At 45.3% G+C, this 27,992-nt stretch overlaps 3 protein-coding genes across 7 annotated transcripts; 2 read left to right on the top strand and 1 right to left on the bottom strand.

Annotated features, from left to right (window-relative positions):
- Positions 1-5: 5 nt before the first annotated feature.
- Positions 6-4,429, top strand: LOC126923175 (probable ATP-dependent RNA helicase DDX46). Its single transcript, XM_050736378.1, has 8 exons — positions 6-107; positions 193-244; positions 379-582; positions 833-980; positions 1,061-1,375; positions 1,468-1,795; positions 1,878-3,000; positions 3,092-4,429. The coding sequence occupies exons 2-8, from the start codon at positions 225-227 to the stop codon at positions 4,044-4,046; spliced, it is 3,093 nt and encodes a 1,030-aa protein (XP_050592335.1). The 5' UTR covers positions 6-107; positions 193-224; the 3' UTR covers positions 4,047-4,429.
- On the bottom strand, positions 4,133-16,609 carry LOC126923177 (reversion-inducing cysteine-rich protein with Kazal motifs). The gene is made up of 8 exons (XM_050736380.1): positions 16,320-16,609; positions 10,646-10,698; positions 8,086-8,169; positions 7,728-7,764; positions 7,302-7,649; positions 6,766-7,198; positions 5,272-6,646; positions 4,133-5,195 (listed from the first exon to the last, which is right to left on the bottom strand). Exons 1-8 carry the CDS (start codon positions 16,459-16,461, stop codon positions 4,812-4,814), a joined length of 2,856 nt encoding a protein of 951 aa, XP_050592337.1. The 5' UTR covers positions 16,462-16,609; the 3' UTR covers positions 4,133-4,811.
- Positions 8,165-26,516, top strand: LOC126923183 (zinc finger-containing ubiquitin peptidase 1-like). 5 transcript variants are annotated; one of them, XM_050736413.1, is made up of 9 exons: positions 8,165-8,353; positions 21,740-21,977; positions 22,573-22,826; positions 22,904-23,207; positions 23,313-23,740; positions 23,818-24,220; positions 24,285-24,412; positions 24,491-24,714; positions 24,833-26,516. In XM_050736413.1, exons 2-9 carry the CDS (start codon positions 21,772-21,774, stop codon positions 24,875-24,877), a joined length of 1,992 nt encoding a protein of 663 aa, XP_050592370.1. In that variant the 5' UTR covers positions 8,165-8,353; positions 21,740-21,771; the 3' UTR covers positions 24,878-26,516. The 5 variants fall into 5 exon arrangements, with proteins under 5 accessions (XP_050592370.1, XP_050592372.1, XP_050592369.1 ...); XM_050736415.1 differs by lacking the exon at positions 8,165-8,353 and adding an exon at positions 16,789-16,862; XM_050736412.1 differs by lacking the exon at positions 8,165-8,353 and adding an exon at positions 20,394-21,094.
- Positions 26,517-27,992: the final 1,476 nt, after the last annotated feature.

Raw genomic sequence — 27,992 nt, 5'->3', positions numbered from 1 at the left:
CGAGCGTAGTTTCTGATTTTAGTTCGTCTCGTCGTTGGTAATATGCGATCGAGCAGTGGCAGCACCTGTACGACAAGGGGAACTTGGCTACGCGTTTGTAAACGAAAGTAATTTTCTCTTCTATTTTCCGACGAAATTAGAAAAACATCGCTGTAAATGCTCCCCTATTAAAAACATTTACATTCCCAACAGAATCTTTCGGCTGTTGAGTAGCATCGTCGATCATGGTTCGAAGTAGCGACAAGTAAGTGAGAACCTTTCGACTCGACTACGTTTCTAGGTTAATTTTCTTATCTTTCCCGTTATAAACTACCAATTCCGTTCGATCGATACCAATTATTAGCCCGGTTTGTGATATTCGACTTGTTCGCGTTCCAGGGACAGGCATCACAGAAGGCGATCTAGATCGCGATCCAGATCGCGATCCGCCACACCGGAGAAGAAACGACGGCGGTCTAGGAGTCGTGATAGGGATAGAGAACGAGATAAAGGTCGGCACAGGGAAAGAAGGAGCCGTTCCAGAGATCGTGACAGAGATAGAAGAGATCGCTCCGAAAGAGACAGAGATCGAGACAGGAAACGGTGTGTGCGCGTAATTTCTAATTTCCAATTAAATATATCTTACGCTGCAAAAATATTATTTTCTTCCCAATTTTGTACGTTTCGCGTAGGAATGGATAGATGGATCCGTTAACGTTATAACTTTCTTAAAAAGCGTTTCCAGATTACGAGGGAAACTATGTTAGCGTATCGTGTTTGCTTTTAATTATATTCGAGATGCATACGATACGACGAAATAACGTGCCGATATTGATTGTTCTCGGTATACTAGCGGCGACAGTAAAGAAAAGCGTCTTACAGGCTCAAAGTCTTCGCGTTCGGGCAAAGATCGGTCGAATAGATCGAGATCGAGAGAGAGAAAGGAGAAAGAGAAAGGCGACAGCGATGAATTGCCGTTCGATCATACCAAGTTGGACAAGGTAATTTGTATTATTCGAGCAATTTGTTTAATAACTAATCGTTAAGAGATGGTTTCACTCGAAAATGGTGCGTTTATCAGGAGGAAGAGCAGAAAAGATTGGAATTGGAAATGCAAAAGAGGAGAGAAAGAATAGAGAGGTGGCGCGCCGAAAGGAAAAAGAAAGAGTTGGAGGCAACGAAGAAAGACGGTAAGGCATCCATTTTAGCAAACCTACAGTTGCCTATGAAAAAGTGGTCCCTCGAGGATGACAGTGATGAAGAAACGCCTGTTGTCCAAAATAGCAACAAGGAATGCAAAGAAGACGGAGAAACGAAAGAGCAAGCGGAACAAGTTAAGGAAGAAGCTAAATGCGACGAGGAGGAGGTCGATCCCCTTGATGCCTTTATGGCAGAAGTATGTATATGTATATGTATATGTATACCGGGTTAAGCCGCGCGTATGTGTCGCGGGTAAAAAAAGGTTTGCGAATGATTTTGTTGAAATAGGTTCAAGAGGAAGTTCGTAAGGTGAACAAACTCGATAGCAAAGGTGGAAAGAACGCGAATAACGGCACAGGGACGGCGGGTACTCAGAGCGGTGGCGTTGTTATCGTCACCGGTGTAGCGAAAAAGAAAGTGCAGAAGCAAAAGGGCGAATTGATCGAACAGAATCAAGATGGTCTTGAATATTCCAGCGAAGAGGAAGGCGAAAATCTTCACGAAACAGCCGCTGGCATCGCGAACAAACAGAAGCGAGAATTAGCCAAAGTCGATCATGCAACGACCGAGTATCAACCGTTCAGAAAATCATTTTACGTCGAAGTACCTGAGATCGGTAAGATCGAGATTACCTATTACGATATTGTTCGCACGATATTCTCGCTCTTTGATTAATTATTGACGTTCGATTTGTTTAGCGAGAATGACGTCGGAAGAAGTGGAAGCGTATAAAGAGGAGTTAGAAGGTATTCGCGTGAAAGGCAAAGGTTGCCCGAAGCCCATTAAATCGTGGGCACAGTGTGGCGTCACGAAGAAAGAGTTGGAGGTGTTGAAGAAACTCGGTTACGAGAAACCAACCCCTATTCAATGTCAAGCCATCCCGGCGATCATGTCTGGCCGTGATCTGATAGGCATAGCAAAGACGGGCAGTGGGAAAACGTTGGCCTTCTTGCTACCAATGTTCAGGCATATTCTCGATCAGCCACCATTGGCAGACGGCGATGGTCCGATCGCGTTGATCATGACACCAACTAGAGAGCTATGCATGCAAATCGGTAGAGATTCGAAAAAGTTCACAAAGTCTCTGGGGCTGTCGCATGTCTGCGTTTACGGTGGGACCGGTATATCGGAACAGATAGCCGAGCTAAAGAGAGGCGCCGAGATAATCGTTTGTACGCCAGGTAGAATGATCGATATGCTAGCCGCCAACAGCGGAAGGGTAACAAACCTGCGCAGAGTAACGTACGTGGTTCTTGACGAAGCGGATAGAATGTTTGACATGGGTTTCGAGCCCCAGGTTATGCGTATTATGGAAAACGTTCGGCCAGATCGGCAGACCGTACTGTTCAGCGCGACGTTCCCTCGGCAAATGGAAGCATTGGCAAGAAGAATTCTAACCAGACCTGTAGAAGTTCAGGTCGGAGGACGATCGATCGTTTGTAAGGACGTCGAACAGCACGTCGTAGTTCTCGAAGAGGATCAAAAGTTTTACAAGTTACTTGAAATCCTCGGTCACTATCAAGATAAAGGTTCCGCTATAATATTCGTCGACAAGCAGGAGAACGCAGACACCTTACTCAAGGATCTCATGAAAGCCTCTTATTCCTGTATGTCGCTTCACGGAGGTATCGACCAATGCGACAGAGACTCGACTATATTGGACTTCAAGGCTGGCAGGACAAAATTGTTAGTCGCAACGTCAGTGGCGGCCAGAGGTCTGGACGTGAAGCATCTGGTGCTTGTGGTGAATTACGACTGCCCGAATCACTACGAGGATTACGTGCACAGATGCGGAAGAACGGGAAGAGCCGGCAACAAGGGGTAAGTTCTCTCTGTTCTTTATCCAGCTGTAACATTTATCTTATCTATCGTTGGAACGATAAACGAACGGAGAATTACCTTTTGTCTACAGGTACGCGTACACTTTTATCACATCGGAGCAGGAACGTTACGCGGGTGATATTTTACGTGCTCACGAATTAGCGGGTGTCCCCGTTCCGGAACCGTTGCGTCAACTGTGGGAGGGATACAAAGCTCGACAAGCGGCAGACGGCAAGAAGGTTCACACGGGCGGTGGTTTCAGTGGTAAAGGATTCAAGTTTGACGAATCGGAGGCAGCGTTGGCGAACGAAAAGAAAAAGTTCCAAAAGGCAGCTCTGGGATTGCAAGATTCCGACGACGAGGATATAGAGAACGACATCGATCAACAAATCGAGAGCATGCTTGCTCCAAAGAGGACGGTTCGTGAAATCGCCAGACCTTCCGCCACCAATATCGCGGTTCCTGGTCAGCCTGTAGCTAGCGCGACTGACAAGTTGGAGTTGGCCAGGCGACTGGCGTCCAAGATCAACATTGCGAAGAATCTAGGTGCGGAGGCGAAGGGTGCAACGCAGCAAGCAGCCGAAGCTATACTTAAAGGTGCTGGTCCCACCAATCTTATTACAGCGAAAACGGTTGCCGAACAGCTGGCTGCCAAGTTGAACACGAAATTGAATTACCAACCACGCGAGGAGGATCTAGTGGAAAGCGACGCAGAGGCTGGTGAACAAACGTTCCGCAAATACGAGGAAGAATTGGAGATCAACGATTTTCCGCAACAGGCTAGGTGGCGAGTTACAAGCAAGGAAGCTCTCGCTCAGATCTCGGAGTACTCCGAGGCAGGTCTCACGGTTAGAGGGACTTACATCGCACCCGGTAAAGCACCACCGGAAGGAGAGAGGAAGTTGTATCTCGCCATCGAATCTACCAGCGAGCTGGCAGTCAGCAAGGCCAAAGCGGAAGTTTCGCGTTTGATCAAGGAAGAACTGATCAAGTTACAGGCGTCCGGAGCGCATACCGCATCTCGCGGTCGGTACAAGGTTCTGTAAAAAAGGGAAAAGAGGAACGTATTTCGTTGTACGCGGCATTCCTACGCATTGTAGCATATACGCAACTTTGATGAATAACGTGCGAGTAAAATTAGAAATTTATTAAAGTTACAAAAAGTCTCTGCGAAACACTTTCTATTTAACGGTACAATAATGTTCGAAGCAGCTGCTTGACGGTCTACGGAGTACCGATTCAGCGAGCGAAAGTATTTGCCAGCGGTCCAAATCGATTAACCATCGTAATTAAATAATTCAGATTTTCGAAGTAAAGGTACGCGAAACAAGTGAATAAATAATTTGGACCGCTCGACAGACTCGACCTTTTTTTATCCATTGTATTATTGTATTCACGGAGAGAATATAATGTAACGATCAATCGACAATTTGTTTTGGTAACTTAAGTCAGGCCTGAAACTTTATTTACAGCTTACAACGGCCAACATAATCATCCTTTAACGATCCGTTTATAGCGGCGTATTTCTGCCTGCGGCTAATTATGTGTCTTTGTACATGTTCCACGTACTCCGTTTTCTTTGGCAATATTAAAAGATAGACGAAAAATACACGCTACTTTTCTGTATGTTACGTTAGGCACTAGAGGAATCACAGTCATGGACTCGACGATACCGCGACGAACGGTAACGCCGCTAGGTAAAAGAAATGCTTTAGCGCGTTTGAAAAATGCGACAAACGAATCGCTCGTTTATCGCGATCGACCGACGTGTCTCCTATACGCTTGTACGTTTCCGTATGTGTCCCGATTCTCTATAAAACTATAGTATAAAGGAGAATTGCAAGTAAGAGCCGCGTAACGCTTCCCTCAATGGTCATGGCACTTGATACGTAGCTATGAGCAATTTCCGCTCTGGTGAGCGCGCCTAACAGTACTTCCGTCGTGATCCTAGGGCTCCTCTCCGAAATTCTGGTAACTAGTTTCTCAGTCTCGGCCACGCAAGCTCGTAGCTGCAGCGGCGATGGTCTCTTCGACGTAGGCTGTACTATAACGAATATGTCGAGGTCCGGCGTCATCATGCCTCGAAGAACGCACTGCGCCACTTGGATCTGTCGTGCTAGAGCTGACAACAGGACCTCGAGCGCCACCGAATCTTTGTCCACGTCCTCGTCCATCGTGTAGTATATCCTATCCAACTGAAAAGGAACAAAAATAAGTTGGGCAAAACGCTATGCCGTAAAAGGTAAAAGGGCGAAGGGGAGAATAACGTACCTGTTTTTTAGAATAAAAGAGCTTAGCCGCCCCACCGCAGACAGGACAACAGGCACCGGGGGGTGTGACTCCAACGCAGTATGGCTGGATTAACGGAGGACATTGTACCAGATCACCGCAACGAGGCTTGGCTTGATCACCTATCAACCCGACAGCCACGCAACGACCAAAGTAATCCACCACCGTCCTTTCCGCCCACGCTGCGCACTCGTTCGTGTAGATCTCCCCGTTGGTACCGCAAACCGGACCGCGTAAGCTACACCCCTCTAGACAATGTCCTCTGTAGCCCAAACTGGCCCCGGATCGAATCATGGCGCACATGGAGCGATGTTGGCGGTTTTCCTTGTCGCAAACCGGACCGTTGGCCTCGTCTCGGGGATCGCAATCGAGAGGAACGCATTCGTATTGGCGACAAGATTTCTGCAGCCTGGACAAGCACACTGTGGTTCTCGGGACGCATTTTTCCGTGCTGTCGCAAGGATTCGACGCGCACGGGTCGCGAGAGGAACAGCTGCCGAATTCTACTTCGTTGGCGGACATCTCGGAACACTTTGCCAGACAACCGGATGCAAAAGTGAAGCCCAATCTTCCACAAACGGGGACGTAATGAGCCGGACAGTCACAGGGTAACGAAGGTACGCGTATCTCGCCGCAATTCTTCTTCGAACACGTGAACTCGCCCTCGAAACAGTGACAGGGGTTACATTCCAGATAGAAGTTGGCTTTGTGAGCGACGAAACGGTCGTGCACCCAGCAAGAGTTGAATTTGTAGCAGTTTAAGGTTCTGCACTTCTCCAAACCGTGCAACGTGCATTGACAGATACGCAGACAACCCTGTTGGTCGTACCTTGGTATCTGTACCCAGGATCCCACGGGTACCAACTGTTTCGACATTTCTCCGAGAGAACAAGCTGGTAGACAACGGTACGCTTGTCGGGTGAAATGAAGCAGCTGGCAGATCTCACCGTGAGCGCAAGGATTACTCCTACAAGGGGTAACGATGTCCTCCTCGAGACGAATCACCGACTCGTTATCCTGGGCATCTTCTAAAAATGGTCTTAGAGAAACGCAAGAGGCATCGGATCTGGCCGGTGAGAGCTTGGCGCACAATGTGGCTGCCGTATGGGGACCGTTGATGGCCGACCAGTCCACGCAACTGGCCATCAGTTCGAGGCAATCTTCTCGACAAAGTCTCGTCTCGTGGATTCTGGCCTCGCACGGTCTCAGCTGCAATAAGCACGCGGCTGCGCGTAAAGTTTCCGGCGGGCAGGAAGCGGCGGCTCGAACAGGCACGCCTAATCCACGAACGATTCCACCTCTGGCCCAGTGATCAGCTTCCAATTTAGCTGCCTCGTCAGCCGCGGCCGAACAACTCCTACGGAGCAACGAAAAGGAGGAAATAGAGGAGAGAGAAGCGTAATAAGAATAGCAATGGGACAAAGCAATGGAAGCAGGTTTGGCCGCGGTCCAAACCGAAACGCGCTGACTTTCTACCTAAAGAGTGTCGTCGACCTGTCGTTGAATCGGGTGCAATAGGACAGCCCGGAGCAGCCCATTTCGCACGGATCGTCGGTATCCTCGAGACACCGTCTCAATTCTCCCTCCAGGCTCGACGACAAGCACTCTGCGTCGAGTTGAAGCCACGCGGACTCCCAGTCCGCTTGGAACGCTCTCCAGCACAGATTCTGGCACGATGGCTTGGTTGCTTTGGTGCAGCACGACAATTTGCCCGCATCTAGAGGTAGGCGAGCCGGCTTCGACGAGCCAGACTTGAGCAGGCAACTCCAAAACGGCGACTGAGGTAGAACCGGTCTGCACTTGTCCGTCAACGCGTCCATGATCTCTTGGTCGGTGGTCGCCGTATGCAGGATCTTCTTGCACGTTTCCAGACAGGCTGGACTGGTAGCCACGTTACAGCAATGTAGATCTATAGTGTCAACGTGTCGAGACGATTGACGGATTCAGAGTTACAAGAGAGAGAGAGAGAGAGATAGATCAGACGTGATAATCGTCAACTTTTATTTACTTACGTTGTTTCGGATCTTCGGCGTGTTTCGCCTCGGCCACGGTTTTCAAGCACCTTGGAATCTGATGGAAGCATCCCTTGCTACTGTACAATTTGAGATTTGAAATCTTTCTGGGCTTGTAGAACAAATCCTGGCAAATTGTTCTGCAGGTGTCGTCGGATACGTTGCTGCAACAGTGTTCAGCTTCCTCGCGCTTTTCCAAACAGGAGAAGAATTCAGGCTCGTCGCTCGGCCGGCAGGATACGTTCAGATCCCTTCGGGATCCGGAGAGAGCGCACGTTGATCGGCATATTGGATTCAGCGCTAAGTGACAGCAACCCCTACCAGTCCAATTCTCGTATCTCTTTACCTCTGTCGGGACAAAACTAGTTAACAATTTTGCGTTGCTGTGAAACGGAGGTTAGCAAGATCGAGTCGAGGCACTCTCACCGTTCAGAGTCGTGTTGACGCAGTCCCAGAATACCATCTGAAAGGAAGAATAAGGAAAAGTTGAAGCCGAGGGACTAATCCAGAGAGAGAGAGAGAGAGAGAAAGAGAGAGAGAGAGAGAGAGAGGGGAGAAAAAAAAGAGAAAAGAAAGAAAATGAAAACCGAGTGGTGTAACGTAAGGAGAAGGTAAGCGTATCGCCAGAGTCTTTTGTAACGCGAATCTGTCCATCTCCTGCAGTGCCGCGTCCCTTTTCTCCTGAATCGCTAACGCTAACGTATTGTCGCGGGCATCGTTTCAGATTCGACACCGTCTCTGACTGTCGACTATGGATTAAAAGGATCGATTAAAAACGGCTTACCAGCTCGAGGGAACAGAACTCCAGCAAGCGTCGCGTCGCGTTCTCCCTTGCCTCTGCTTCTGCCCCCAACGCCACCAGCGAGATCTGAAAGCACCGCTGCCGTCAACGTTCTCCTCTTGCTTTATTTTTTTCTCCAATTCTTGTTCGAACGTCTACCGTACAAAGATGGATGGGAAAAGATTGGAAGGATTCGTGGGAAGTGGAAAGGAAGAAAAAACGGGACAGCTGTATATCTGTCGATGGGAATTTCCGCGATTACGAATGCAAGGTACGACGCGTTAGAAGTTATTAAGAATCAAGGACACGAGTACGCTTCGGTCGCCACGATTTCCTGTTGCTGGTCACTGAATGACAATAGACCACCGCACGGATATCGACTGTTGTACCATTTAGGCGTTCATTCGCAATTCAATCGACGTAGATCGTACGAGGACGCGCGGGTCTATCCCGCAGTCTCGTCACGGTTACAAGTTACGACTATCCATCGGCGTGTGGTGGGTCCTGTTAGGACTTGGCCACAGCCCGGCTTGTATTACGGCCTGTATTTTAATGTAATTCGTTTAAGTCGTTTAAATCGATCGTCGTTTTTCCTTCCTGTCTCTTCGTTGACGATCCTCTACGAAAGGACTTGTTAGCGACAGGGATATTTTAATTCGCGATAATCGAGCAATTAAGGGTTTTAAATAGAACTTTCCGGTCGAACTACGTTGCAAACGTTAAGGGCGTAAACGATAGCGAACCGGAGACGACGCACGTATTTCTGTCGCGGTATATTCTGGGAGCTATGCACAGCTTAGCCTCGTCGCCATTTCGAAAGGGGTGCGTTTTTCTCGCCAAACTTTTCCACCATAGCTAGATACCAGGCATTCTGATCGCCCTTATAAATTATGTACAAGGCGTAGCGCGTAAAGCTAGTTTCGTCAATCTGGTTTGATCAAATTCCGCGATTTTTACGTTTCTCCAATGAAATTGTTAACGATTTTTTTAAAGAATCTCTGCGGTCAATATCTGTGTACATAAATATCTTTTACACGTATAAATAGGTTTTCCGATTCGCGATAGTCGAAGGAACGCGTGTCGTAACGGTGCCGATGGAATTTCAAAATATATCACACAACGCACGCAATAGTACAGAAACTCGCGTAATTCGCGTCATTTGAAATTACAAGAAAATGCGTAGAACTGTTGGAACGGTTTGGCGCTATCACGATGCACTATTTATCGAAATGCAAGTTGCGGTTTTATTAACTTTGATTCGACTATTAGCGGGGGAGGGGGTAGAAACATGCCTGGATATAAATAACCGCAGGCATCGCACGATGCATGATCGTACGATGATGTTAGAGTTTGCGGCCGTTTGCGGCCGTTTCCGGCCATTTCCAGCGGACGCTACTGCTAAATCTATTAATCGATCGCTTCGCGTTTATTCGTCGATGCGCGCATTAGGCGAGAAAAGCGATTGAAACGTTTATCGATCGTTGTCGTTGTCGTTATCGTTATCGACCACCCTTAAATCTAAAGCGCGTAGAATTGTACGAAGAAGAGGAGCCGCGTTTCGCGTTGCTAGACGCGAAAGAGAAGCGATGCGGAGAATACTCGGTTTCGCGGGTACAAATTGCGGGGAAACACGATATCATTGATACCGTGTCTGGTGGAGGATGCGGAGCGCGTCAATTCGTAATATTTGCGTATGAATGAGCCGACCGGGACCCCGAGGGGGGTCGTGCGTAAATCTCTCAGCGGGCCCCGGTGTCCCCGATATTATCTCGAAAGGGGCCCTCTGCAGCCACTTTTAAAGAAGCTACAAGCACGTGTGCGCCCCGCGTAGCGTCGCGTCGCGTCGCGTCGCTCCGAACCGGGGCCCTTGTCGAAAAACCACCGTGCCTTTCCTCTTTTTCTCCTTTCACCTTTCTACCGTCGCGCTTCGTCCTTCTCGCGCAGTTTCCTTTTTATTCCCGAGAGATCCTAATATATCCGTGGACACGGCATATTTTCTACCCTCTATCGTGCCGGGGTCGGGCCACCGATATTTATCAGCGGGCCAGCGATATCGCATTCGCCCCGTGAAATTATATTCCTCGGAATTATCTTTTTCACATTCCCACGGAGATCTTTCGCGCGCATAATTAATAGACGCGGTAGAACGTTTGGACGAATTTTATGCTGCTTGTTCGCTGCGTTCGTCGACGAATAGCGAATAGTTGCGTGCGTTTTTCTTTTCTTTTTCCTTTTTTTTCGTTACTGTAAAATAACGGAAATAGTCTCTCTAGTCATCGTTTCATGCGTGTAACGAAAATTATAAGGAAGAAATAAGGCGCGCGTATATAAAATATTTGTGGGAAAAAAGTCATATAGAACGGGAATATACGAAATATTTCTGAAAATCTTGCGGCTACTGTTTCCCGCGTACCGCGAACGTGTTTGCTGGTGAGGCACATGGCAGATTTGCGGGATTCACCGGAACCGTCTATTCTGTCGAAGCGGTCGAGTCGAAGCGGTACCGCGTGTGTCTCTCTAGGATAGCGAGCGCATAATAGAAAATTGAGAGAAAAGGAGGTACCTTGGAGCAGACATTGCGACAAGATCCAGCAGCCATAGAACAGCAGGACATCTCTGGAACAAATAAGGCATAGAGGCAAGTCAGATCTTTTCGGTAGACGCAAAAACATATGGCAACGATCCATTGAGAGGATCCGTGGAGAGGTCGCGTATTACGATCCTTTCTCCGCTTTTCCTTAGACACGAAACAGACGCGTGTCCTGCGTTGCGTCAGTTGGAAAGAGAAAGGATCTGCCTTTATGGTGCCGGACGAGGGTACGCGGGACGCGTCGAGACCGGACGACCCTTGGAAAAGGCACGGACAATTACCGGAAATTACTTTTACACATATTACGTATATTGGAATACGTATTTTCTAATTATATCGTTTTACTCCGTCATCCTTTGCGAACGGGTCGGGAAATTGAACTTGTGCGTCGCGTCGTTCAACGATTATTTGAGTATCGCAGTGCCGGACGCAGCTGCGACAATTTCTTTCAACGATCGGAAAGTGTGATCCGAGAAAGAAATCTGTCGTCTAATGCGAACAATTTCTCTGTCAAGCGGTCGTTGCTGCCTTTGAACGATACGATTACGGATAATGCGTACGTCCAGTTCGATACGAGTAACGTTTCTACGCTATTCCTTAGAGCGTCGAGATCTTTATTTCGTTATCGCGCAATTTCCATTCTTCTCGTGACACGAACCTTATTTTTATTAAATGATCTCACGGTGAGAACGTAGACGCGCGGTGAGCGATGCGTCGGTGCCGGCAGCCGCGCGTAACTCGCAAGTCGTAAGTGATCTTTTACGACTTTACGGATATAATATGCGGGTCCAGTCTCCGGTGGAATTGACTTTTGAACGAGGACCGAAATCGTGGATGCCGGGCACACGATAAACGATGCACACGAGGCACGGAGAGCCTGGAGACAAGAAGAGGGTTCGAAGCGTGTTACACAATTAAGTTAATAGACAGCAGTCGGAGAGAAATTGCGGCTAACTATGTTTGTCCGCGTGACTCGCTTCGTATATCGTGTACTCTTCGTCGTCGGCAGCCTATTTCTCTTTCCTCGTTTTTTTTCTTCCACCTTTCTTCTTCTTTCTTTTTATTCGTTTATTTCAGGCAGTACGTACGAGCGTAGGAACGTAAGAGCGTTTAACACGCGACAAGTTTGTGCAGCTGATGAAATAGGAAAAGCGAGGTTAAGGTTCCCCGTTTTCGTCAGAGAAATAACAGCTGGGGCCCGTCGAATATCGATTTCACGAGGGACGCGCAAGTTGTCTTGCTATGTCTGAGAAATCACCGCGTAATCTAATTGCTAAAAATAATCGAAGAATCGTTGACCTATTTCGAAAGGTTAGAGAGGAAAGGTAGGAAAATGGTCTTTGATGTCGGTGGCTAAATTGGTGGTGGAGTTGTGAAATTCGCCGTGGCAAGTGCGTCCCCTGAAATCGTAACGGGTTTGTGGCTTCTCTCGAGGAACGACACAAAAATAGCCAACGTCGTTCGCGGCCATTCGACTTCCAGCCCGATCTAAGCTGCGAAAGTCCCCTTAATTTTATCCAGCCGGATGAAATGGAACGAGCAAAACCTCTGTCTCTTTGAACTCGGTGTTGAAGTTTAAAAGCGGCTCTGACAAAGTTTTCAGAATCATTTTTGAAATCTCTCAGACCTCCCCTCCTCTCTCTCTCTCTCTCTCTCTCTCGATATCGCTCAATCAGGCATCGAGATTCTCTTTCTTTCTGTTTTCTTCTTTTTCAACGGTTAGAAAAAACGCGCGTTGGCTCGTTGTTTCAATGGAAAATCGAAAGAAACGCGTCAACGCGAATGTCTTGGCGTATGCCACGCGTATCGCGCATGTGGGTGAGGAGAGCGCGGTATAGTTGCATATAAAAGGGCCATGCCTATTCTCGCAGCTGCGCCTCCCATTGCCATATCGTGCGCGAATGGTGACATCCACGTCGTTGCACTCGTAAAACTCGCACGATTCTCCCACGCCTGACGATGACAATCCTTCCAGCAGATGTAAGATAAGCCAGGAAGCGGGAAAACCTTGGACGAATTTGCATACGAACCGACCACTCGCATAGATTCGAAAGGACATTTATTGTCGTAGTAGTAGCTTTCTTGGTATACGCGTGACAAAGTATCCCGTTTGGACAGAGCCTGGTAGGGTGAGCAAAGTCAATCGATCACAACGATCATCGTTGACTCGTTGAACTCGCTGGCCTAATTAGCTCGTTCGTTCGTGTCGGCGTTTTCGTCTTCCGAAGGATCCCCGTTTCGTCGCACCAGGCGCAAGTTATATCGCCGACGTAGACGCGCTTGCTCGTTAGACGCGGAATGGAAATATAATTGCGCACAATAGCGGACAGTGGAAAGGGTGGAAGGAATTGATACAGTCGTCCAACTTGCCGACGTTTATCGAAGGCGACGAAGGAGAGAGGAAGAGGATCGATCGAATATTGACGAATGATTTCGTAGAATTTTATCGAGGGATGGGAGAAAGAGAGAAAGGAGAGAACAGAGAGAAAGGAGAGATAAAAAGGAGCGAATCGAGATACTATATACCGAGTGTCTCTCGACGTGTTTTTATCCGGCGTGAAGCTGTCACAGGGATTTTATGCGTTTATTTATCTCTGCACTCTGCCGACACACCACGGACATGTATCGAAAGGCAGAGTATGTCTCTATACTCTACACTCCGCACGCTCTACGCTGCATATACACGCTGCTGGCCGGTGGAGCGTGTCAGGGCCCTGCCGATCGCGAGTCGCGTTCTCCTTTAACCCCTTCGTTTCGGCGCGGCGCGGCGTAGCGTGCTCGTTCCTTTTTTCAGCAACGCGTTTCGCGACAACCGGTCCAAAGAAATCGTTGCCCCGGAATCTCCACCGTAACAGCACCGACGTAAATCTTTCAGGAAGTTCCGACTGTTCGTCTCTAATTGCGGACACTGTTGCGAAAATCATGTAACGGGACGCGTCTCCTGGCTGTCCGAACCGACGGTCATTTAATTACCGCTAAAGAATTGTGACAGCGCTGAGAAATTGAAAATCGAGACGCGGATAAATCAGCGATCCTCCGATATCCTCCGATGTGTTATGTACTAAACGATCCGGTTGGTAAAGATCTTGTCCTTTACGGAGAAACGAGCGGATCGTTCGGCCAACGTCGCTCGTAAAAGACGGGAGAATAAAAGTTGCAAGAACGTTAATTGTCTATCACGACGATATACAGTCGTTTACGAAAATACACCAACGTTTACAGAGTACTGTACGATGTAATTATTGGTGAAATACGAAGGCAAGAGAAAAGAAACGGAACAGTTTGATAATTACTCGTTATACCGATAGTTACGTTGTATTCGTAAGTTTTATACATTTTCAATTTTCAATTCAGATTGATTTCAAATTTGATCGATGTAATCACGATCGATGTAAATTTGTCCTCGGTCGTTGATTGGAAATTTTCACGTCACTTTATGATGAGAGGAAGCTAACGACAAGCGAGGAATCCGCTTTGAATCGATCGGCCCGATCAAATGAAAATGGATTGTTCGAGTAGGGAACAGTTGATGTAATCGGTCAGGAAATTGAAAAATTGCTCGTCATCTTATTTGTAGATTCTGCTTTCACGGTCGTCTGATTGCGAGCGTGGTGACGTTACGAAGACTTTTTGACGACGCGAACGACGCGACGATAAAACGCGAAGAAGGTTTAGCGAGGAGCAAGTGGGAAAGATTTCGACGAATAAAGATCCGTTTGGCGAGCGATCAACGACGAATCGAATCATTAAGAGGCATTAATTGATAAGTTGGATCGGTCGATCGATGTATTCAGAGTAGCGTTGCGATAAATCGCTTGCGCAACGTCGCGTTCCAATTTCCAGCTGAAAGACAGGCGAAATTGCACGCGCGGCATAGAAAGGATTTACGCGCAAACAGGCACGCGTTAAAATTACTATGATCCGGCTGGTTTTGCGTACTAACGCGGCCAAAAGCCAGAGGCGCAACGCCGAAGCGGGACAACGTTCCTCTTATCCCTTCTTTTTTCCTCCCTTCTGTCTCGTTCATCGCGCAACCAGATATTATTTCATGGCCCTTCGCTGATGGCGCATCCAGCCTGAAATTACTGCAATCGAATGACACCTTAACGATGTTTTATCGCCACTATCACCGCAGCGAGTCGAACGAACGAATCGACGAGAACTTGGAGACGCGCGAGATTTATCGGAGGAGCTTGACCATGGCGCAAAGTCTTGCCTAGGTGTGTATCGTTGATAGAAACAAGCGGCGAGTTAAACGGCGACTCTCAACAAGCGAAACGAACGCCTGCTCTACCGAAACGACGGCTTTCGATCGACGATAAAACCGACAGCTAGAGCTTGTCTAGCGCATAAATATCGGTGCTGGTTGTTGGAAACTAGGTTCGTTGGTACACGGTGCGCGAGAGGAGTACGCCGATTGATAGACGTTTACCGCGGAGAGATATAAACGTCGCCTTCGCTTCGAACGGAACAGGGAGAAAAGGTTCTCGGCATAGAATTTATGAGATATCAATTAGCACGAAATCGGTCGAGTCGCGTGCGCGCTCAACGGATAACGCGGATATTAAGTCACGCTGACGCGACGCACGCAGCGGAGGAAACACGCGTGCAGCGAAAAGGTGAGAGGATCGGAGAAATGCGCGACGCGTTATCACCTCGCGAACTCTGTACGAACGCGAACCTATACGAATACGTATGATGCGCTTATACGCCTATGTCGCGTGTACATATATACATAGACGTGTATGTACATAGATGTACAGGCATATACGAGAATACGCGGCCGCCAATGGCTCTGAAGAGAGAAGTGCTTATGTGTATGTATGTGACTCTCTTTCCTCTTATTGTACAAGAGGCGTTCGAACCGAGTTGAAGAGAGGCAGGGGCGAAGGACCGTTAGCGACAGCTCGTTCACACGCACGTGCACCATGTAAATTTCGAGACAGAAAGAGATTAAAGATCGGCAGACGGGCGACGAAACGCGGAACGAGCATTTTTTAAGAAATTCCACGAATCGCTGGTGTTTCGTTGACGGTGGCGTGTACGTTCGTTTCGTTTCGTTTCGAACGTTCGACGAATGCAATGGCAGTTTCAATTAGCGAGGAAAAATTGCGGAAGGCGGCCCAAGGCGAGGAGCGGCTTTTTGTCGGGTCGATTCGCTTGAGAAGCGAAGAGTTTCCGTCGACGCTTGAGCGTACTTGGCCACACGGCGACTAGATAAACAAATGGCTGGCCGCTTCTCGAGCACGTTGACGATAAAGTCGAAGAAGGGAGAGCGTTAAGATGACCGCGCGAATCGAACGGCGCAAGTGGCTGAAAAAAGTAAAGGCTGACAAAAGCGGCGAGAATTAATATACGGAAGGAGAAGCGAAGAGGGGAAAGAAAGGAAGGCAAGTGCGCACATGTGGCCAGAAGTTGTGGCCGATATCGTCTCCGACGAGAAAGTTGACAAAGATTCGCTGAATTTTGTATTTTAGCGGAGTCGCGACCGAGACACGACCGGTTGACACGAGCTATTTTAAAAATAATCGCCGTTCGATAACACGACTAGCAGCGGGAACAAGCGAGTTGGACCAACTAACGTTTCGTTTCCAACGACCAACTGGCGTTTCCCAGAGTCGGAAATAAAGATGAAATAGAAAATTACCTTGCACAGCGTCGAGAAAAGGAGTGGCGACGACGATGACCGTCAACATCACCGTCGACAACCCGATCACCAGCATCGTTGAATATCGCGCGTTTCCATGAAATCGCGGTCGAGTCTCGAGATCCATGATCACTGACACCATCGGCGCATCTTAAAACACAACTGGCGCGCGAAATCTACGAACGATCGCGAACGACAGCGACAGAGTTGGCATGTCGGCGAGATGCGGACTAGCGCGAAAACCAAGTGCACTGGAGCGCAGTCCGCGAACGACTGAGCTTTTCGTCGCACTCGTGGCCTCGGCTCTCCGCTTCGGTAAGCTTTTTACTCGACTGAGTGGGTGAGAGGAAGAAGGAGACCAGACGTCGAAAGAGAGAGAGAGAGAGAGAGGAGAGGCCCGAACGAGAGATAGAGACGGAGGGATTGCGTGTGGGAGGAGGGAAAAGACGCGTGGCGCGTCGTTGTCGTTGTCGTTGTCGTTGTCACGCAGTGCAACTGCTATTGTGATCGTGACATCTTCAGGCTGTACCTACACGACCCTTGGTATGCATTTTTTCGCCGTTCGTTTCAAGAAGCCTCGTGACTCGCGCGCTCTCTCTCTCTCTCTCTTTCTTTCGATCGTTCCAAGTTATCGTTGCATATCTTCATATTTAGAAGTTGAGTTAATATTGTTGGAGCGAGAAACAGAGGATGACACGAAACAAGAGCTGGTATCGATCGTTGGTGGATTTCGTTATCTCCAGGCAAACGGATTATCACGGTTCTGAGCGAACGTTGACTGTACGTCGAAGCGAGATCTCATCGAAAGTCATAAATTCGAAGGAACCAGCTCGGCCCGTGGCGTGGGTTAGAAAGCCACATTCCTGCACCGGGTAAACTGATAACCCGCGCTTGTACTTCCTCTGATAGCGATTGAGACGTATTACGGGCGAGCATTCGTTCGTCGTCGACTATCGTCGAAACACGGACACCGTTCGTTCTACTAAGATGTTTGACAGAATGTGATTCACTTTAGCAATCGCAAGCTATTCTCTGATAACTGCGCTCTTTATACGGTACCGTTTTCAGTCGCTCGACGTACGTATGTATCAAAGTAAGATTTAATATGAAATAAAGAGATCGAGTTGCCTTTGCGTGGGCGTGCGAGCTAATTATGATGGCAAAACGCGATATCCCGTATCGATGCGACGCAAAGTGGAAATATAAGTTGCGCGGTAGAATAATCTCGAGATTCATTGACTAAATTTCCACTCGGATGCATCGCTGTGGGACGCGGGTTCCGTTCGAACCCCTCGTGAAGGCAATCGACTCGATGGTCGAGTAATTTATTAATTTATTCCGCCGATAAATCCGTTTCAATCCGCACGTAGGCTGCGGACGGATTGTTCCTCCTCGACTCTCTTTCCCTCTCTCTCTCTCTCTCTCTCTCTCTCTCTCTCTCTCTCTCTCTCTCTCTCTCTTTCTCTCTGTTCGTTCCTTTGCATCTTTATCCACTTTATCCCTTAGAGCAGGCTTGCTGTTTCATGGTGGACGCGCACACCAAACGCATCGGACCGTTATTTGCGATAACAATTTTATCGTCGGTAATCATACGATTCGTACTGTCGTATAATTACAATTCGCGAGGCGAGATGGTCGCGCGGCCTTGCAGGAAAATACGAAAGCTCGGCAAGGGAAATTCGTAGTCCATAGACGGGAGAAAAAAAGACTCGTGGATGAAACCAGTTCCAAGTCGAACATGGATAAATGCTCGCAAAGTTTCTGCAAATGTGTACCGGTTTACGTCGCAGGATCGTCGTAGCGTCGTCGCAGCATCGTCGCAGCATCGTCGCCGCTTTGTACGCTATAAAGACCATTATTAATGTAACTTGGTACGCTCGGCGACTAATTTGCAAAATGAACGGTTGATGGCATTATCTTGGCGATGCTCACGACATTCGCGGTTAGGGAACGTCGTACAATTTTCTCACCGAACATCTACTTTAACCCAAATGCTGTCCCTTTCGAGAATATTAAGCTACAATTGTCACTTTAATACGATACTACGCTGTAGAAATAATCGACGATCGTGCGATTAACGTACAAGTATTTAATTCTGCCGGCACATTCGACGATCGATAATCGATCATTCGACGATTGGTTCGTAACGAAAATGGGCAATCGCTTGTCTCGTTTTGCTTGTTCGTTTTCGTTCGACGTTCGAAAATTTGAAAATTTTTAACACGATTTTTTCTTTTTTTTTATTATAATCTTCTCGATGTTGGATGCTACGTATATTCTCTGGTCAAATAGTGGACGAAGGTTTTTCCAGTTGTTTTAGGAACGAGGCTGATCTTAACGTATTCCATCGATGGAAGATCGTGCCAGAAACGTTTTTGCAATGCGGACTTTGCTCGGCTCGGCTTAACTCACTTAAGTAGTCGCAGTGGTTATTAATTATCCAATGGCGAGCATTAATTGGACGGTATGTTATGCATCTATCGGAGCACCAGTGACGATGAATTCCAATTTCCCATTACTATAGGCTACATGCTACTGCATACTATCACGATCTATGATCTTTAGACGACATTCTAGAGTCTAGAGAAGTTGCAAAGTAAAAGTAAAGTAAAGGAGTAAGAGTAAAACGTGTCGAAAGTACTGCTGAGCGATCGTAGTTCGATGACCGAGAACTGTATATACCGTACGAAAGAACGATTTTTCAATGAAAAATTGGCCAAATCGAAATTCGTGGCAATCGAATCGATCGTCGTGCAGAGTCGAAAAGCTGTCCAATAAATTTGCCAGCGATTTACTTTCCGTGCATGCGCGTTTCAAGTATTTGACTCACGCACCCTTCGAACGAGCGAAAGGAAGAAGGAGGGATAGGGCGAGCGCGTGACCAAGGGGAAAGACCAAATAGTTCTGTGAACATTGCATCCTCCGTCAATCGTCGGCTGCATGTCAATGAACTAGCATCGACCATCGGACAGAAATCGAGGACCAGCTTGCTCCTTGCTAGCCATCGTGAGAAATCGAGTTTCTCGCGTAAATTTGTCGCGCGTTTTCTACCGTGCCAAAGGAATGTCTTAAGCACGATCAGAATTCCCAATGTTTACCTCCCATTTGATCACGTTACGAACAAGCATACATTCGAGCGTAACATTCGCCTAACGAAGCTTCCCCTTTGGCTTTCCATAGGAACGAACGATCGATCGCACTCTTCGAATCCTCGAAATACCAGCGCTTTCAAATCATTCGCGAAAACGAACTCACCATTGAAAGCTGATTGCGTTTTGCGATTCGAATAATGCACCGTGTCGAGACCGTTTGCCGGCTTGTCATTATGGAAAACCTCGTCGTAGAATCGCAGAGGAACAATAGGGAATACAATGAGAGAAATTGGAACGCATTGGAGCCGGCAATAAGAACTGACGCGTAGAAAAATGTCTCGGGTGAACGAAAAGGTCAAAAGGAAAGAACGGAAAGAAACTGATGGTTTTTAGCCAGGTTAGATTTTCGTCGAAACACAGATCATCTTCTACATACGTCTTGGCCATCGGAGATATACCATTTCTCGCGATGGTTGAATTTCAGGGCTTTCGGGCTAACCTTTAAGATCGTCGATAGCCACGACTCAGACCTCGTTATTTGCACGACCAGCGAGTTAGCTGAAAATACCGGCTAAAAGCTGAAACCCGTAACTCGGAAACATAAACGCCGAGTATCATAAATAAGATTCAAATATCCCGAGCCTGCGCGCTAAAAGTGCCTCCATTGAGCGCGTTGTCATCGTAACCCGATATACATGCTATTTGTTGTCGTGAATATTTGCCTCGCTGCGCAACGCGAGTCCCCGTCGCTTCGCCGATTCCAGTAGATTCGATTCCAAGTGAATCTAAGCGAAACTATACGAGAGCGGAGATTCCGCTCGAGCCGGCGAATCGAACGGATGACATTAAAAACTATTAAAAAGTAATTATATCAAGCCCGCATTCCGATAAGATCGTAAGCAACGTTCTAACGTTGCCTGATTTAAGGGAGAAAAGCGAGAAAAGGTTTACCGACCGCGTGCGACGTCGGGTGGTTCGAGGGTGGCGCCGTCGGCCAGCGCCTTCCGCTCTACAGAAACGCAACCCTCCGGACGAGCGAGTGGCGGAGAATCGACGCGGTGGGGTGGTGGAACGATAAACTCTTTCCGTCAAGGTGTCGGGGTGGATTGGCGCTGTCATATGGAGGCAAATGAGGCGCCGTGTTAGGCACTGTGGCCTGCACGGACGCCTTGCTGCGTGTAAAACGAGCGTGGAAAAAAAGTGTGGATTGGAAGGTTCGCGCGCTCAAATAGATGCTATTAATTGGGTGAGTGCGAGGGTATCGGATATCAAGGAAGAGTTAGAGGCGCGAGTGCGAGAGTACACGCGTTAACCGCGACCTCAAATGGGTCAACCCAACCCAGCAACCTAACGTGTACTCGTTTCTTCTTGCGATTCACTGGTTGGCCTAGTTTCCTCGGGAGCGAGCGAGCGAGCGAACGAGCGAGCGAGCGAAAAGGTACGCGACCTCCGCTTGCTCGGAAAAACGACATCGAAAGTGTGCAGCACTCCTCTCGATCCTCTGTGATTCTCTCTGGCCGTTGTGAACGTGGTCGTCGACGTCGCCATCGTCGTCGCGATTCTCTCTCGTCGAAGCTTTCTTGTTTGCGGAACGAGAGCCATGGGATTCTCGCCGGCCACGGAAATGCATTGATTGACACGCGAACACGACAGCGAGAAACGGATTCAGGCGATAAAGCAGAGGTGAGGGATCGCGTTGCATTTCCTCTTACACGCGGAACTGCGATTCAACGAACGCGGAACCGTCCTATGTACTGGGAAACGTCTTCCATTCGTGGTAATCGTTGCATCACGGATGAGCTGTGCGGGCTTTTGCCTCTACTAAATCAGCTGACACAGTGCATCGGAAACGAGCCTGTACGCTAGTTTTGCCCGTGTTACGGTGTTTTCGTGTGCTGCCGCTCGACAATATCCCGTTCGCGACAAACCTAACGGCTAACCACGGTACAATCGCTTGTACGCGACCCTGAATTCAATTATCGATTCTCCGAGGAAAATACTCGACAGTGCGGTTTTCATGTACCGTCGCGAGTTACTTTGTCTAAACCTTTGCTTTAATTTTTCTGCTATTCGTTTCGTCGAGGAGCGCACCGTCCGCTGCGATGTTTCGTCAATGGCAATGTTTCTCTGACCATTGTCACGATGTTGGTTGGATCGTTTAAAGGTTGATTCGTTATAATACGATACGGCTGTTTAAATAGCCGAGTTATCGGATGTTAAGACTCGATTCAACACGGACGCACGATTCCATGCACGTCGATTAGGATCTTGCACGAGCGATTTCGATAAACGACGGTTTAATAATTCGCATTTTTATTTTTATTATAGGTCGGCGAGTGATTTGATTGCATGTAATAAAAATGGCGACCAGTAAACCACCGGAAATGAATTACACATGCGAAATTTGCGGCCTGGAAGGTTTCAATGACGAAGAGATGAGATCTCATATGGTTTTCTACCACCTCCAAGGAGCCGCAAATTGCCCCTTTTGCGATTTAGGCGAAATTTCGCCGACGGAAATGTTGACCCACGTTAACAGTGCCCATCTCGATTATCTAACACCAAGGTATATATGATGCAATTATCTTTTTAATCTTGTATATATGATTTTCTTCATAAATATCCTACAAATACATCATAAACCGTTCAAACTGTTCTGATTGCGAGGAGAAATGGCGGCAAAAATGGGCCTTAGATGTCGCGCTACTACATACATGTATACATTCCGTCATACAAAGTTACTGAATACTTATCTACGGGCTATGTCCTTCTGTGTTTGATGATCCGATTTGTTTACTAGTTAATTAACCATAGATTAATTGACACCGCCGAAGAAGCATTAAATTATCATTAATCCTAGTTACTTCGTTTAATATTTCTCTTGTTATACGTAGTTATGTCCAAGTCCCTTCTTCCTAGTCTTTATTCGACTATCGTTTGTCAACTATATAGTGGCCATGTGTAGACAGTGCTATAGATTCAAATGAATCGTATGAAACATGATAAAAGACTACAAAGGGAAAACAGCATATGAATTAGATATTCGTCGTAAAAAGCAATAAATACTTGACTCTTTTTATGTACATACAAGTATCGTTTACGATCAGTGTATATCTAAAATATTTGTGTATGGTGATAACTACTTATCTCAATTATTACAGTACTCCAGAGAATGACTTGATGGCATTTATCGATGACGATTCGTTAGTGGATGATAGAAGAGACGACGAATGTCGCGGTCCATGTCCTTCTCCAACTATGTCTCCAAGTCCTCCGCTTCTTCAAAATGGTTGGAGCAGTTCGTTCAGTCCACGTGTTAAGCAGCAGCAAGAAATAGCAAAAGTGGAACCACAGATTCCTAGTGCAAATGTGAATAATAATAATAACAATAATAACATTGGAAATGTTAATAACGGTACTAAGAAATTTGATAAAGTTTCAACTGGTATAGCTCGAGTTCTTGATGCGACATAATCCAGAATATCTTTTCAGTTATCGAAGGAGCAGCTGGACACGGGTCTCCGCTGCGTTCAGGCCTAAATTTGCAACTACGTTCCCATGCTTCGCCAAAACTTCCAGTACAAGAATGTCCCATGTGTCCTTACAGTTCTGACAGTCCACTAAGGTTAGAAGAGCATATCAACAGACAACATTTTGATCTCACATCGCCGTCCTTTCCACCTGAATCTCCACCATCGCGCGATGGTGTCTTCAACTGTCCACTCTGCGTCACATCTTTCCCAAATTCTTCTGATCTTGAGCTACATGTTAACATAGAACACAAAGACATCTTGAGGTAAAGTAAGATTTATATGTATTGCATGCCTGCCTAATAATCAGCTGTGCCTATAGTAAATTGGTATGATTTGAAAATCAAAATTATTATATTTCTTTTACAAAGCCCTGCAAATGGTGCAGCTTCCCAGTCGGCTCAAGCAACCATGGGTAGTGATACACCTGCGTGTCCAGTTTGCTTCAGTACCTCGTTTAAAAGCAACGACGAATTAACTGCACACATTGAAGAACATTTCAGTAAAAAGTGCACTCCATCTCCTATAACTCCAGACTTGTCTACCGACAGAATGTTAGCAAAGGATATGGAAAGACTTGAGAAGGAGCTTAGAAAATTACGCGAACAACGTGAATTTGAGATGTTAAGGGCGCAATATGGAATGGACAATCAGGGGAATTTTAGAGAACAAAGTGTCACCAATATGCAGCGGGCTGTGTATTCCGGCGAAATGACGATTGCTGATTATTATGAAAGACAGACCGAGCTCAGAGTAGCTGAAAGCAGCGGCATCGATGATGGCAGTTCCTGTACACGCGGTTATAATCTTTTCTTCCCACATCTATTTACTTATAACGTTACGAATACCTTTTATTACTTCATCGATTCTTTATAGGGCTAGTTTCCAAGATACGGGCTGTCAGTCAAGCATGTAGTAATGTATTAAGCACCTGGATGTGTTCTACTGTAGACCATTATGCAACTACTTATGGGGACAAAGGATGGGGATGTGGTTATAGAAATTTGCAAATGTTAATTTCGTCACTTTTGCAACATACAGGGTACAACGAGTTAGTTTATAAAGCATGGAATTCTGGTTTGGGTAGCGGTAGTTCTACTAAGAATCCACTACGAAGTTCCATACCGTCGATCTCTAGACTTCAGAAAATGATAGAGTGGGCCTGGGCCCAAGGTTTCGATACTCAAGGAGCTGAACAGTTGGGAGGAAAATTGGTGAACACCAGAAAATGGATTGGTCCCACCGAAGTAGTCATACTGTTGTCTAGTCTAAGAATAAAGTATGTCCTTTAATTTCTATCATCTTTTTTTAGAACCACATTATACATCGTGTTTCTATCACAGGTGTCAGCTGGTAGATTTTTATACACCAACTAATTCTGATGGCGGACACCCTGAAATGTTTAATTGGGTTTTACAATACTTCCAGCGGTGCGATGATTTCAAGCCACCTCTTTATTTGCAGCATCAAGGTAAAGACTTACAACGGAATTCAAAAAGCGAGGGTAAAGAGGAAATTAGGAAAGGCAACTACATTTCATTATTTGTAGGTCATAGTAGAACAATAATAGGAGTAGAACAGTTAAGAGATGGTTCAATAACAATGTTAGTACTCGATCCAAGCCATAGTCCAGCACAAATGGCACAATTTAACAGTACAAGTAGTGCACTTGGTGCGATGCGTTTGGTACGCAAGTCGATTGCAGCGATGAAAGCGAGACAGTATCAAGTCGTTGCTGTTACCGGTATCATGGAAACCGACTTAGAGTATCACGTAAGCTTTCATATATTTATTCGTTTATTGCTTATCTTTTCGCTTATTTGCTATAGATGTGATTATTTATTGTAAGAAGGCTAATTAAATTAAATCACAATCATCTCTCTTGCTTCAGGAAAGCAAAGTATTACGTTTGATTCGGTTGCCACAAGATAGGTGAGATTTACTGGCCCGGAAAGGAATTAAATCTTTTGGGAAGACGATAGACTGCCTCAAACCAATTTTCTCCAGCATCCTTAAAGTTACATGATCGTAATGTTCTAAGTTTTATCATTAGGAGGTTTGCTCCACCGTAGTAGTTGCAGAAGTATTATTTAACGATATATTCCTGCATATTTTCGCCGTCATTCGTTGGCTCCTCAAATCACGTGTATCTAATAAGCCTGCGTCGTGGCTCAGAATTTTTGCAGTTAAAATTGACCGATGAACCTATAAAAGTTGTACTTTCTAAGAAAAAAAAAAAAAAAAAAAAAAGAAAAAAATGGGAGGGGTGTCTATATGTTACGCGTACCGATCATTTTTTTAATTCAGACTCAGCCCTGAAAATATCATATTAGGGGATGTGTGCTTGAAAAGGAAAGTTACAGTCACGATGAATTTGAAGGATAGAATCAATTCGATCGCCATTCCTTGGTCATAATGCTCTGCTCAATTTTCGTCGCACCGAACAGGCTGTGCTAACTTTTAGTCGACCAATCGTCCTATGCCGATCGGTGGCATCAGCGAAAAAAGCCATGGCAGATCTTGGAGAACGAGACTCTTTCGTAGCTGTGATGCTGTTATCGATTTAAATGCTAATCACCGATTCTAATTATTTTTGAAGACACTCCACGTGACCAGAACGTTAAAGAAACCATTGTCCGTGTTTTAACTTCTCTTTCACTTGTACTTTACATTTCTATGAACGTTGTTGTCAAAATGTCGTCAATTTTTAGTCAATAAAAGTATCAATATAACAACATATTGCAATGCGCGTGGCGATAACAAATTTTACATACCGTCAAAGATTATTATTCTCTAATCAACTTTTATTATCATTGCTTCTTTTTTTGGAGTGTCTACAAGAATAGACGACATATTTCCATATATTATATATACATTTATCTATATACATATACACATTCTTGCACACACTCTTCGTTGTATTACACTTCTTTCACTCATACATAAAGTACAACTACTTTCATACTACTTTCGGATATTCTATTTAATTATTGGATTACATTAAGGCTACTCATACGTTAATTTATAAGTTAAGAACAACGTTGCGAGAGAAGATCAGAGAGCAAGACAGTCCATTAATTTGTTATTTATATTACACGATTAAACGAGTTACATTGTTTCCACTATTATATTTATAATTATCTGCGTTATTACTGTTATTATCATTACACTTATTGTATATTATAAATTGTATTGATACACGTATGACCATTGATACACCTTTGTTATTTTCAAGAAATTTGTAAACTATCAAAAAATTCGATGTTTGTTACTGTGAAAGGTATAAGGTATAAGAAGAAAATGTATTATTATTTTATAGCTTTGATAATTTATAAAATGCACTAATTGAGTGAACATTTGTCTTTCTACTCACTAGAACCAGATGCAATAATTATGACTGACAGCAAAGATATGGTTATTACTTGCATTATATTTTTTCATACGCTCATTAAGAATATGTTCAATATTTTGGAATGTTCAGGCAAAGCAAGTTATGGAATTGTTAAGCAAGTGTAAAAAGAACTTTAAATTACTCACATGTCAAATTAAAATATATGCTTTGTTAGAATTCCCAATTTGTGTGTGATTGTTTTACACCATTAAAAGAAAAAATACTTTCTCAATTTCCATGTCCGATATTATATATTGCTCACACAGCTAAGGAAATTTAAATAAACAGTACATCTGATACAAACAAAATAACTTGTTTATTTCTAAAGAAATTGCTTAGTATTTTAACATTGTTTTGAGAAATACTAAATCAGTTACACGAAGTAAATGCTATTTACTTCATTTTTCGTTCAAAATGCAACCTGAGCATGTTATATAATAATTAATAATATATAGCTAATTTACATTTATATGTTAAATCCTAATGACCGCATACAAGTTTTATGCGCTTCTATCAAATCTTTACAGTTTTCTTCACCAAGTAGGATAATGCTGAAAAAGAATTAATGTTTTTGAATACAATTGTACTAAAAGATGTGTTTCAAGACGAGGTTATGTATTAATTCGCAAATAAAAGCATACTAATTCAGCTACGCAGATTTCGTTAACAGATTTTTTTACTTATTACTTCTAAATTTTCGAACTTAATTTAAAGATATTTGAAGTGAAAGCATTATTTTCTCGAATATTTAAATATATTTGCGTACCAATCGTCCCTTGCCTTCTTCGTTTCAGGACAAGCGCAGCAAGGTTTCAATGGTTTGTCAGTTTTTTGCACCTCCCTCGATTCCGCATTAACGGTTTGATTCGGTTTGTCATTTATAATACCCATTGTTATATATCGAGTACAATATTTTGCACTACATAAAGCTCTCTTCTAAAACCGCTTACATGCGTCTAAGATCATCGACAAACTGCACCGGCTTCAGCGCCTCCACCCCTAGTTTCTTGAAATTCAAAGTGCAGCTAAAATATCTTTGACGAATAACATTAGTTAATAGTGTAGAAAACTTAATAGGAATTACTATGTACATATACTAGAAAACAACGTCTTTAATTATTTTCTTTGTTCGTTGAATAAATTTTATTTGTGCAATTTAGATTGATTTAAAAATTATGCTATATTTAAAATCTTTTAAAAGAGTTGCTACTTTTTCCTAATTTTAAATTTTTCTTGAGACAAAGAAATGAATTATTTGTTATAGTCGTAAAATAAAATGCGTCCTTTTTGTAATATGGACAACCCCAAGAAAGCGAGACCCGGGGCTATAGCATGGCTATAACATCGATGGGTATTCAATGCGAGAATATCGCCTAGGGTCTGGAGCGATAGAGCAATTAACATATCCCAGAAATTATTTATTTATGCCCGCATAGCAAGTCGTTTTTCGCCGAGCAAAAACCAAAACATTGAACATTTCTTATATCATTTAGTTGCAGGGTTCCTATAGTTTGTTGATCGAAATACGATAATTCTGTGACGCATGTGAAATTTCGGTTTACCGTAAAGCGTAACTGTCACAATTAGTGGAAAAGCGAGGGGGGTTAGGTTGTGGGTGTTACCGTACCTCCCCACTACATTAGAAATTCGGTAGTTCTGC

This window comes from Bombus affinis, chromosome 13, assembly GCF_024516045.1.
Source record: "Bombus affinis isolate iyBomAffi1 chromosome 13, iyBomAffi1.2, whole genome shotgun sequence".
NCBI classification, from domain to species: domain Eukaryota; kingdom Metazoa; phylum Arthropoda; class Insecta; order Hymenoptera; family Apidae; genus Bombus; species Bombus affinis.
Note: the sequence above shows the minus strand (reverse complement) of the source record. Positions and strands in the feature narration are given on the sequence as shown.